This window comes from Miscanthus floridulus, chromosome 6 (genome assembly GCF_019320115.1).
Source record: "Miscanthus floridulus cultivar M001 chromosome 6, ASM1932011v1, whole genome shotgun sequence".
In the NCBI taxonomy this organism is placed as follows: Eukaryota; Viridiplantae; Streptophyta; class Magnoliopsida; order Poales; family Poaceae; genus Miscanthus; species Miscanthus floridulus.
Window position 1 is genome coordinate 93,354,268 of NC_089585.1, and position 11,740 is coordinate 93,366,007.

The 11,740-nt window shown below is 45.3% G+C and overlaps 1 protein-coding gene across 1 annotated transcript; it reads left to right on the top strand.

Annotated features, from left to right (window-relative positions):
* The first annotated feature begins 2,920 nt into the window (after positions 1-2,920).
* LOC136456329 (pyruvate kinase isozyme G, chloroplastic-like) lies at positions 2,921-11,740 on the top strand. The gene is made up of 12 exons (XM_066456152.1): positions 2,921-3,238; positions 3,921-4,208; positions 4,465-4,630; positions 6,192-6,326; positions 6,406-6,516; positions 6,604-6,692; positions 6,929-6,991; positions 7,253-7,428; positions 8,321-8,423; positions 8,505-8,653; positions 10,452-10,560; positions 11,310-11,740. Exons 1-12 carry the CDS (start codon positions 3,005-3,007, stop codon positions 11,415-11,417), a joined length of 1,731 nt encoding a protein of 576 aa, XP_066312249.1. The 5' UTR covers positions 2,921-3,004; the 3' UTR covers positions 11,418-11,740.

The window sequence follows — 11,740 nt, forward strand, 5'->3', positions numbered from 1 at the left end:
CGGAGTGAGCTCCCCGACGGAGGCCGTGCGAGGTCTGTGGCGTAGTGGCAGCCACACGAGCTCCCAGCGTCGGCCGTGCGAGTTCGCGCGCGAGTCCACGACGGCCTCGCGAGCACCCCACCAGTGTCCACGATGAGTCGGCGGCGACCTCGCGAGCACCCTACCAGCGACCGAGCGAGGTCCACGACTGCCCTCTCCGTGGCGGTGCGCAAGCAAGGCGGCCACGCGAGGCTCCATGGGGGTGGCGACGGCGCTCTCCACGGCGGCTCCAAGGCGGCGGCAACGCTCTGCACGCGAGGCTCCGCAACAGCTCTCTTCACGGCGGTGGTGCGGGCGGTGCAGCGTTGCGATCGGCAGGGAGGGCGTGTCCGCGTAGATGGGCTTCCGCGGCACGGCGAGGATGGGGCCCCATGGGTCCTACGGTAGCGCGGCGTTGCGCGGCTGGCGGGAAGGCCACGTCCGTGCGGCGCGCGTGCGAGGATGAGTCTCAGCGGCGCGGCCGTCGGGGAGGGCACGCACGTGTACAAGAGCACCATCGCCGAAGACATTATTTACTCGTAGAAAATCTTTAGCGCTCTCTCCTTCGTCTCCCGGACACTCACGGTCGTCCCGTTCATCAAGTATGTCGCCGTCGTCCTACGCGCCGATGACAACGTCCGCCGGGCGACCGCGAGCTCCGCAGGTGGCGATGCCGGATGGCCGCGTGAGTTGGGACGGACACGACGAGTCAGGGCGGGGATAGGAGCGCTCTGGGGAGATTTGGCACACGAGATCTGGAGATGTCGGGAAGAAACCATGGTGCCCTCCCAACGCGAACGAGACTCGCCTCTTCCGTCTCGATTCGTGCGTAGACGTCGTTTCTACTTAAGACGTCGTTTCTTCATTTTTCCCTCCCTCTACAGTAAATGATCTGCCTCATCAACAAACGGTCTACATGGCAGTGCAATTAATGGCTATAGAAACTACTCATTCAATATTTCGTTGCATCTGCCCCTCTCACGGTGATTTGCCCTAGCTCCGCCGTCGCAGCCTCCGTCTTCCACCACCGCTGGTCTCCCTCCCCCCCTCCTCCGGTATATCGTCGGAGGCTGGATGGAGTGGGGATCCATCATTTTTAATAAAATTTTTCAGTAGATCGATCCTTAGGGTTAGGGTCTTTTCATGCCAAGTTTCTTGGTTTTGGGGATTTATCTCCTCGTCCTCCTCTCCGGCGATGGCAAGAGAGCAGGGTGGAATTATTTTCTCCATGGTGGCTGTTGAAGATGAGGGTGACAACTATGTCGTCAGCATCTTCACCGGTATGACGACATAGAGACTTTTCTTTCTGGACGGCGACATCAAGGCGAAGATGGTGTCGCCGCTATAGAATAATTTTCTCTGGTCTTTTCTCCGTTTTATTGTGGTTAGATCTAGCCACGATGAAGGACTAGGGAGAATAAGTTTCAGATTAGTCTTTCTCATTTTTCGGTGGTAGAAAGAAGAAGAAGAAAGACACCAGAAAGAACAAGTTTTTCAACTCCGCCTACATAACATCGTTCGTTGGACATATGTTCTTAGGCCTTTTGCCGAGTGTTTGCTTGTGCGGTCATCCACACTGTAAAGCGTCGTACATGTTTGGTTTTGAGATCCGGAGCTATTCATAGCGTGGATACAATTTAGATGAAAATCAATTTATGAATATTTACGTAATCCAGAATGCTTGTAACGTGTTGAAACACAGCGAGAGCGCGCAATCTGACTTTTGTGTCGTATCGACATGGAGCTCCTGCCGCCGCATCTCCATCAGCGTCGCCAACGAAACAGGAGTACTAGTAATTAAACCTTGATTTCCCTTTCGCTTAGCATCACCGTGATGAGACCTCAAAATTACATTAACCTGCCGAGCTGTGTTGTCTGGTGCAGATATAAAGCCAAAACACACTCGCCTGATAGTGTCTCGTAGCATCCAGCCTGTTCGGCTTGGGCTGAAACGATCGTATACAATCATGAATTATTATTACTGATTAATTTAATATGAAAAAATACTGTATTAACTAAAAATTTACCATCGTTTACGACGTAACCTACATGCCGATCGCCTCCGAAGTCACGACTCACGAACCGCTCCGTGCTCGGCCTGGTGACTGGACCCCAACACAACACTGAACGGGGGCTGTTAGGGCGTCCTGCGTCCATAAGATAGAATAAAAAATAGAAGCACAGATAGGACGAGAGAGAAACACAGGGGGAAGTGTGCGAGTATGACGGATTTGCTCGGCGCCAGCGAGTTTACTTCTGGCCATCTCTCTTAAATATAGTATAAAAAAATTATCTCGCTAGTTATAGACGCCGTTAGGGACGCCTAAAAACGCGCCGCATAATATTCCGAATCCCAAGCCAAAACAAAAGCCACGGCGGCGACGGAGACTCCAAGGTTGAGCACTGTTGTTGCATGTGTCGTGTGACTTGTGAGCGAGAGTCACTGGCTGCGCCGAGCAGCGTAGCGTAGCACGACGAGTGACGCCGCCAGCTCAGCCGTTGCTGCCGCACGGGCCCCGCGACCTGGTCGGCTCGTCCCCTCCCCCTGTCCCCGGGGTAGCCACCTGCATTTCGATACAAATAAGGCCGCCGCATCAGAGCAAGTATAATACCAGGCCGTAAGCTGACTAAATGCTGAGGTAAAGAAAAGAGGAAAGGAGAGAGAAGAAGCGGGCCGTAAGTTTACAGTTGGTTTGGGCACAAGAACCAAGAAAATCTATGAAAGAGACAAGTGAGTCATGTATTAACTATAAAAAGCTAACTGTAGGCTAAGAAATGGCTACCAAAAACCTTACAACCAGCAAACCGGCTGGATTATTAGCCTCGCTCTCAGCCGTCATCCAACCAGCCAGCCACCCTGGTTCTCCTCCTTCCTTAAACCCACCCCGGCATCGCGTACGCACGAACGACACGCCTCACCACCCCCAGCCAGCCGCCACTCTCCTCACTACCAAGTCCAATTCCAAATCTCTCGACCGGCTCGAGGATGGCGGCGCAGGTGGTGGCAGCGGCGGGCACCGCGGTGGCTAGGCCGCTGCGCGACGGATCTGGGGCCAACGCCGTGCCCCGTGCCGGGGCGAGGATGCCAAGGGAGAGGTGGGGCGGCGCTGTGGCGGCGAGGGGACGCCGCGAGTCGCAGGTGGTATCCGTCATAAGCCGCGCCTCGCGCCCCGAGGCCGAGGTGCTGCCGGTGTCGCCCGACGACGACGCGGCCGTAAAGGTAGCGTGACCATCCTCCTCGTACTGATTCATTGACTGCTGCCGCGAGCTGCTGGACACTGGCCTGGGAGCCCCGCTCCCGGTGGAATGGATTTGGGACGGGGACGGGATTTCGACCGCTTCAGGTTACCGTCGGGCTGATTGGGCGTGGAGATTGTCTTTCCCTGACGGTGAAATTGGATTTGTGAGACCGCTTTCGTGCTCGTGGCCTCGTGACGGCAAATTTTGGAGGACGGAATCATCCAGGGGATGTCATTATCACTTGGCATCAATATATACGCACATGAAAATCAATTGAACTTTAGCGTCTAATTTGCTTTCTCTATTCCATGTGCATGCATCCCTACTGAACCTTTTGACATCTAAAACTGTTACCGTTTGTTTTTGTTAAGTAACAAGACTCAAGAACACACAATGTAAAATACTAATTACAGTGCAACCCTGGTAACTTGTGATGTCCTTATACATTGTTGCAACTTATATACTTACTGGATTTGTCATTTGTTTTCCTGTTTGCCAAAGTGGCACCAACATCACTGAGTTAGTTATGAAACCTTTGCCAAGATGGGAAGTGTTTCCGAGTGTTGCATCTTACATAGATTAGTGGTGAGGTACCTTTGGAATTCTGCCTATATGACTTGAAATTTGAAAATCTGTTGTCAGTAATATGTTTTCTTTGACAGGAAGAAGCAAACTTCCAGCACCTTAAGGCTATCCAGCAGCTTGCAACTGCAGCAAATGGTGTGTGGTCTAAACCAAATGTAAGGCGCAAGACAAAGATCGTGTGTACAATCGGCCCTTCAACTAACACAAGGGAGATGATATGGAAACTTGCTGAGGCTGGCATGAATGTGGCTCGGCTTAATATGTCACATGGAGACCATGCGTCACACCAGAAAGTTATTGATCTAGTGAAGGAGTATAATGCATCACATGCTGACAATGTGATTGCTATCATGCTTGACACAAAGGTTAGTATTACTTCTTCCAGAGTATCTACACTAAATCACAAAAGAGGGATAGTTCTCGTCCTTAGAGGCTACTTTCCTATGGTCTCAAAAAGAAGAAGAAAAGAAAAAATAAATAAATAAGTTGATTTCCTGCATTATTCTTAGTTCTTTATTATGCCGTGCTAGCAGTTTGATTCACTATATTAGTGATAAATAGAATTAAACATTTCTTATTTTGCATTTCGTTAATCATATATTGCCTTGATTTACAATTCAGGGACCAGAAGTTCGAAGTGGAGATTTGCCTCAACCGATATTTCTGGAAAGCGGGCAAGAATTCACTTTTACAATCAAAAGGGGAGTTGGGACTGATACATGTGTTAGCGTTAACTATGATGACTTTGTTAATGATGTTGAAGTTGGCGACATGCTCCTTGTAGATGGTATGCTGATATTACATTCCTTTTCTGTAAGGAAAAAGGTCTCTATAACCCCCTGAACTATTAATGTTTGGGTCTACTTTAACCCCTGACCTACATAACTAGGTATTCTACCCCCCTCATCTATCCAGAACTGCTTAATCTAACTCCTAGGCGGTTTCAATTGGGGTTTTTGTCTTGCTGCACAACTAGGGCCCACATGAAGAGCCACTGTGGCATGTGCCCACCCGTTAGCATTTCCTTCAACCTTCGGGCATCCCTTTCCTCATGCCCCTCTGCCCAACCGGTCACCGCACACCCTCATCGACGAACTCACCCGAGGAGCAAGTGTCGTCTCGTGCCCGCGCGCTATCGCTACTGTGTGCCACCACCTACAGCATTTCAAGCCGCTTGTCACGGCTTGCCGCCACCACTGCCTCGGGTTGCTTGTGCCGTTCATTGCCGAGCTGCGCCTCCGCGAAGGATCAAGTGCCATTGGCCATTCGTGGGCATCGGTGCGATTACAGTACTGTCTTGGCCGTTTGACACATAGACCCCTATGGAATAGTGTAGTAATTATGGTTTTTATGTAGGTGTTTTTATGAATGATCCCTAAAACTCTTTGATGCATTCAATCCAGCCAAGCCTGATGGGGTGAGTGTGTTTGCGTTGTGACCGTCTGCGTTGTACTGGGTAATTCTAAATAAAAGCGTGGTCGTTTTACAAAGATAACCCTGTACTTTTAGCCTTTCACGAGCACTATTTACCATAAAAACTATGGTAGTGATGACATGTGGGCCCTGATGTACCCAAGAGGCAAAATCACCTACAGGGAATGGTTTTGATGAGGTGAATACCTGGTTTTGTAGGTTAGGGGGGTGAAGTAGACCGACAACAATAGATCAGGGTGTTATATAGACTTTTTCCTTCTCTGTTATTCTATGTTTTAACTCTCTTTTGGCCGAGTGCCACATGATTTCACAATTGTCTCTGCAACCTGAATACACAAATAGTATTAATAATCAACAACAACAACAAAGCCTTTTAGTCCCAAGCAAGTTGGGGTAGGCTAGAGTTGAAACCCAACACAAATAGTATTAATAATCACTTTATCTAAAATAGTCCCAGTACTAAGTTTTACATGGTTGAACTTGTAAAATTATGTCAACAGTTTCAGTAAAGTTCCCTAGATTTGCTCATCATAATGATATCCTTCAGTTTACTCACTTACACATCACATGGTGCTTCCCTAGAGCTTTTGGAAATTTAATAGCACAATTTCTTCATTAAATGTGTATGAATATTCTGACTCAGTGTTTGAAACATGCTTGGCTCCCTGTACACGAAAATTGTTAGGAGGGTGTACAACGTTACTGTGAGTAGTCAGTACTGCACTAAATTTAATGAGATGAAATCCAGGAACATCAATTTTCTTCTTACTTTGTTGTGCATAACTGGTTACTCCTTCAATTATGTTGGATGTCAGATATTTGTCTTAACGTCCTGTTCAGTCTTGAGTCTTGACTCTTGTCAAATGTATCTTTGGTGGTCAATGATTGTTCTTCATGTTGTTATCAATTTTTAGGAGGAATGATGTCATTCTTGGTCAAATCAAAAACTGAAGATTCTGTGAAATGTGAAGTTATTGACGGTGGTGAATTGAAATCTAGGCGCCATCTGAATGTTCGTGGAAAGAGTGCAACCTTGCCATCAATAACTGGTAATAGTCAGCTACTTTTTTCTCTGTCTACTGGATCTAATCTATATGTCCTTGTTTCATACATGTTTCAAATGTACAGACAAGGACTGGGACGACATTAAGTTTGGTGTGGATAATCAGGTTGATTACTATGCTGTTTCTTTTGTGAAAGATGCTCAAGTTGTCCATGAACTCAAGGATTATCTAAGACGTAATCTTCAATCCAACTTTGTAAAAAATCATATCATGCACCTTTTTGATAATTTATTGTGCTCATTCTATTCTCATCTCTTCTCAGGTTGCAATGCCGACATACATGTAATTGTAAAAATCGAAAGTGCAGACTCCATCCCAAACCTACATTCAATCATCACAGCATCTGATGGGGTAAAAAAATATCTTATCCTAATTATGCTTTGGTCTAGTGAAATGCCATCAAAAGGTTTATCTTTGCATGAATGGTCTTTGAGTTGTATGGGAAATCATGAATCATGAATACCCCTTTTAGTATCTGTTATCCTCATTCTGACTTAGTTCAAGGGCAGACCTAGATTTTGCCACTGGCAGTTATCGCTTGTTTGACATTTCAGGGGAACGGACTAATTTAATATTGAACACTATAGGCTATGGTTGCCAGGGGTGACCTTGGAGCTGAACTGCCCATCGAGGAGGTGCCGCTGTTGCAGGTATGATGTCGCTGATCATCATTTCTTATAAGCTATTGCACTGCAAAGCTAAAACGTACACATATATATGCCTATTCTATTGGATTATTTTGAGTTACTTTATTGTTTGTACATAGGAATATGGCTTATATGTTGCAGTCCCATTTGAAATCTGCTGTGCCTAGTGCTTACTATGAGCCATCAGTAGAAAATATCTTTTTCTTTGCCGATAAAGGTGTCTGACATTTACATCTTCCTCAAATATCATTTTCCTAAATGCAGGAAGAAATTATTAGAATGTGCAGGAGCATGGGGAAGGCTGTTATTGTCGCTACAAATATGCTGGAAAGTATGATTGTTCATCCAACTCCAACCCGAGCAGAAGTTTCAGACATTGCTATAGCTGTCCGAGAGGGTGCTGATGCAGTCATGCTTTCTGGAGAAACTGCACATGGGAAGTATGTCACATGTTTTGCTTTTTGTTCAAAAGAAATTGATGTTTTAGTTGTTAGCTAAGGGTGGCTCCAACAATTGAGCTAGCAAGCCAGCTCATAACTTGCCACATCATTACAAGCTCTCCAGTAATCCAACTCTTAACACCTTACCGCTGGTCCCACATCCTTTCTTTTCCCCATCCACACCTCAAGGTGCCCCCCAGTAATGGCATCGTACTTTGTCTGAGCCTAGTTGTGAACTAAAAGGTAGCTCTTCTCTCTTCCACGTAAGCAAAATGATGAGGTGGATCTCTATGAGCTAGCTGAGATGTATGGCCAGTTATGACATTACATTTTTATATATATTATTATCATATATATTTTTTTTTGTGTTCCATGGACAATTAGATTGTTTTAGTATGCTTTTGCACTGCTACATTATTGTTATTTGGTGACTGCATTCTTCAAAAGTTCCAGATATATCATAAGTGACAATATGAATTAATACATGAAAAATAATGTTATGGATGGAATTGCTGCCCCCTTATGTTTCCTTCTATGGAAAGGGAATTTACTATTTAACTATATTTTCAGTGTATCAAATCAGGAATCTAACATCTATACGGCATCTATTTCTTTCAGTTTCCTTTGAAGTTTTATTGAACTAAATAACAATGGATTGCCTGGTTGGTCTCAATTATTCAAAGAATAACATACTTATAATAGCTGCTAGAATGACATTGTTGCAAACATATAGGTTAATACTTTTTGTAGTTTTAGTTAAAAAAAGTCGCTGCCTTGTTTTGGATTGTATGCATATATTTGCAAGTCTTCTGGTGTGTTTCCCTCCCCCTGATATATGTTGAAGATCACGGCAGATATATGATGCTAAGCTTATGACTTGATTTTGTGACAGATTTCCCTTGAAGGCTGTTAAGGTCATGCACACTGTTGCCCTGAGAACTGAGGCAACTATTCCTGGTGGGGAAACACCTGCAGACCTTGGTCAGGCTTTCAAGGTTTGCCACCTTCACTTCTTCAGTCTTTTTCCATCATGCTGATCTTCCTTTTCCATTTTCTAACCACATCTCTTTCTGTAGAACCACATGAGCGAAATGTTCGCATACCATGCAACAATGATGTCAAATACCCTTCGAACATCAATAGTGGTTTTCACCAGGACAGGATTTATGGCTATACTGCTTAGTCACTACCGTCCATCTGGCACTATTTTTGCCTTCACAGATGAGTAAGTTTTCTGTTCCTTTTGTGCCAGTGGGTGCTACAAGACAACTTTTATACAATCCTTTCTATATATCCCATGATCATGACTTATCAATAAAATCTCTCCTAAGTGCGTCTTTTATTTAATTGTGCTGAAGATGGCCCTGTTGGCGAGACTGTGTTAAATACTTAAACATAATATATGCGGTACTTAGCAATTCATTTCTGCTTCCTAGTAACCTAACATAATTTGTGAAATATGAGCCAATTAGGCTGCTTGTCCAACACAACTGTTTGTTAGTAACCTTTGGAACAACCATAGCATTTAAAGTGTGAGGTATGTATTGGTTAGTGTAATTTTAGTGATGAGACCATGCACCCAAAATCATATATGTGACTTCTGGTTCACGCATAAGATACAAATTCTAGAAACCAAAATACTGCACTGAAGATACTTCAGCACCTTTGGGTTCTTTTAGTTATAGGCTCTAGAAAGTGAACTCTAGATTTTGGCTTTCGTGATTAATCAGTGAGTGGGCTGGAATGGAAGCCTGGAACTTACCTATGTTAAACCCCTCTACTGAATACTAAATATGAACTACAAAGACAGCCCAAAACACTTCATCATGGAAGGAAACATTTGATGTCAGTGAACTTAGAGTTTACTATTAATCTTTTTTTTTAAAAAAAATACAGTCAACCAAAAATCTTGACCTCAGGGTTAAGATCCCTGGTCCTGCCTTAAGAGTGGGGCTCAGGCTGGGCACTTTTACACCACAAACCAAACCGAAACGAATTGTTGGTCTATTCGGTTTTCGGTTGCGGGTTTGGTTTCTGGGTTTAACAAATTCGGTGCTCGGCTTTGGTTTTCTATGCAAACCGAACCGAAAAACCGTATAGACCGAAGTGAATCATGTCTGCAGAAAAGCCAGAAACAGCACAGCGTCCCCAGCCACTTGACTCCTCAGGCGGACAGCAAACCATGGCCCAACACAGCAACGGCCGCGCCTCATCTCCCCAACCCCACCCCCATGGCCCACCCCCACCCCCACCCCACATCAACTCGACTCTGCACTCGGCATCGGCAGGACTCGCAGTCCGCAGTCGCACCACCATGCTAACCCTAACCCGTCCAGGTGAGGCGGTGGCGGTGACATCTCCACAAGCGGCGGCGGCCCGACGGTGGTGCCCGACGTGGCGGCGAGAGTGAGTAGGCAGAGGCCCGCTCGAGCACGGAGCATTACGTGGCGGTGGCGCTCGAGCGTGGAGCAGGGTGCGACGGCGGCGGCCCGCTCGAGCGCAAGCAGGGCGTGGCGGCCGCGGCACGTGCGAGTGCGAGCAGGGCGCGGCGGCCGCTGCACGCATGAGTGCCAGCGCGAGCAGGGAGCTATGAGTAAGGTAGATGGCAGATTCGGTTTTTATGGTTTAAACAAAAAAAAAAACAAAGTAACAAAACCGGCACTGAAGTTGTTGGTTTCCAGTTCTGTGGAAAACCGATCGGCTGCTGTCTCTTGGGAAACCGAACTTTTTAGGAACCGAAAAACCCGAACCGAATTGTCTGTTAAAACCGAATGCCCAGGCTGATGTGGGGCTACTGAACCCTTTACAGAGTTACTCACATAATCTGTGGTCACCCAGGTGGCAACCTCTCGGCTGGAGGCTCTACCAACAGTAGTAGTCTGTAAAATATCCATTATTAGCATGCCCTAGGAAAAGAAGTGACATAGACAAGGGAAACTGATCTGAAACATAACATATCCTTTTGTTCATTTTTCTTTTACAATTCCTTGCATATCTAGCGAATAATTGTTGTAATATTATAGGGAGAGAGTTAGGCAACGATTGGCTTTGTACCAAGGTGTATGTCCAATTCAAATGGAATTTTCTGATGTTGCTGAGAAGACGTTTGGCAACGCTTTGTCTTATTTGCTGGTAACGACGACTACAATCTATCCTTTGCATTTTTTTGGCACCACTTTAATTATTACTGAATGTATGATTAAGGACAAGTATAATTTGCTATACCTGTGATCTCAATTTTTTATCAAATTGTTATATTAGCATCAGCTATCCATATAATATATTAACATCAAGAACAGCCTCACAGTTGAACTTAGCATTGTAACCTTTAAAGTTGGTTTAGCAACAGTCATAACTAGGACTAACAATGCATGCTGTGGCTTTGCCGCTTTGGCACCTTGATGTTCAACATGACAACATGGTCACATCTGAAAATATGATCATTCAAGGGTAGAGAGGCCGGCCAAACCGATAATTTGTAAACAAAGTGGGGATGAATATGCCTGGAGCAACAGATGCAGCACTTTTTTCCCAACCACGATAATAACAAAAAACCAAGCATGAATTAACCTTGAATATCCGACAAACAAAAGGACCGGCACGCTGAGAGCACCAGCCCTGTGCCTTGTGGATAACAATTGGCTGCTTGAACGATTTCTAAATAAAATTTTTGGGCCTGGAATATCTGATGCGGTCATACCACATCTTTATCTTGGCAATCTGACCAGAATACTGCAGCTATTGGTAGTAGAATGAGACAATATGAATTTACAATAGAGCAATAATGGGGCCTTAGATATCTGTATCATGTATTTTTTTGATACCATTTGTTGAACCATGGGTCTATGATGGATATCATTATATCATGTCGCATTTCATAGAAACATGGTATGGTTAAGGACGGTGAGGAGGTTGCACTCGTTCAAAGTGGTAGCCAGCCCATCTGGAGATCACAATCAACACACAACATTCAGGTGAGGAAGATCTGATGCGGAAGGCACATAGTATTCTGATTGTTGAGGATACCATTTCTTCTAGCAAACCGGAAGGTCTTGTTACAATAATACCCACACTGGTAGTACCGGTATTGGTGAGATAGTACTGGGCTAGTATTGTGATTCTTTTCTTGTGCACTAGTGCAGTTTTCCTTTCATGTAAAAAGGCCAATCAATTTGCCGCCCGGTTTTAGCTGTAGCTTGGGAACACTGTAGGCTTCTTCTTCTTGTTTTTTTTTTTTTTTTGAGGAAAAGAGGCTTCTTGTTGTAATACAGTTCGTTCTATTTGTCAATGTTAAGGACTTTCGTCTCGACAG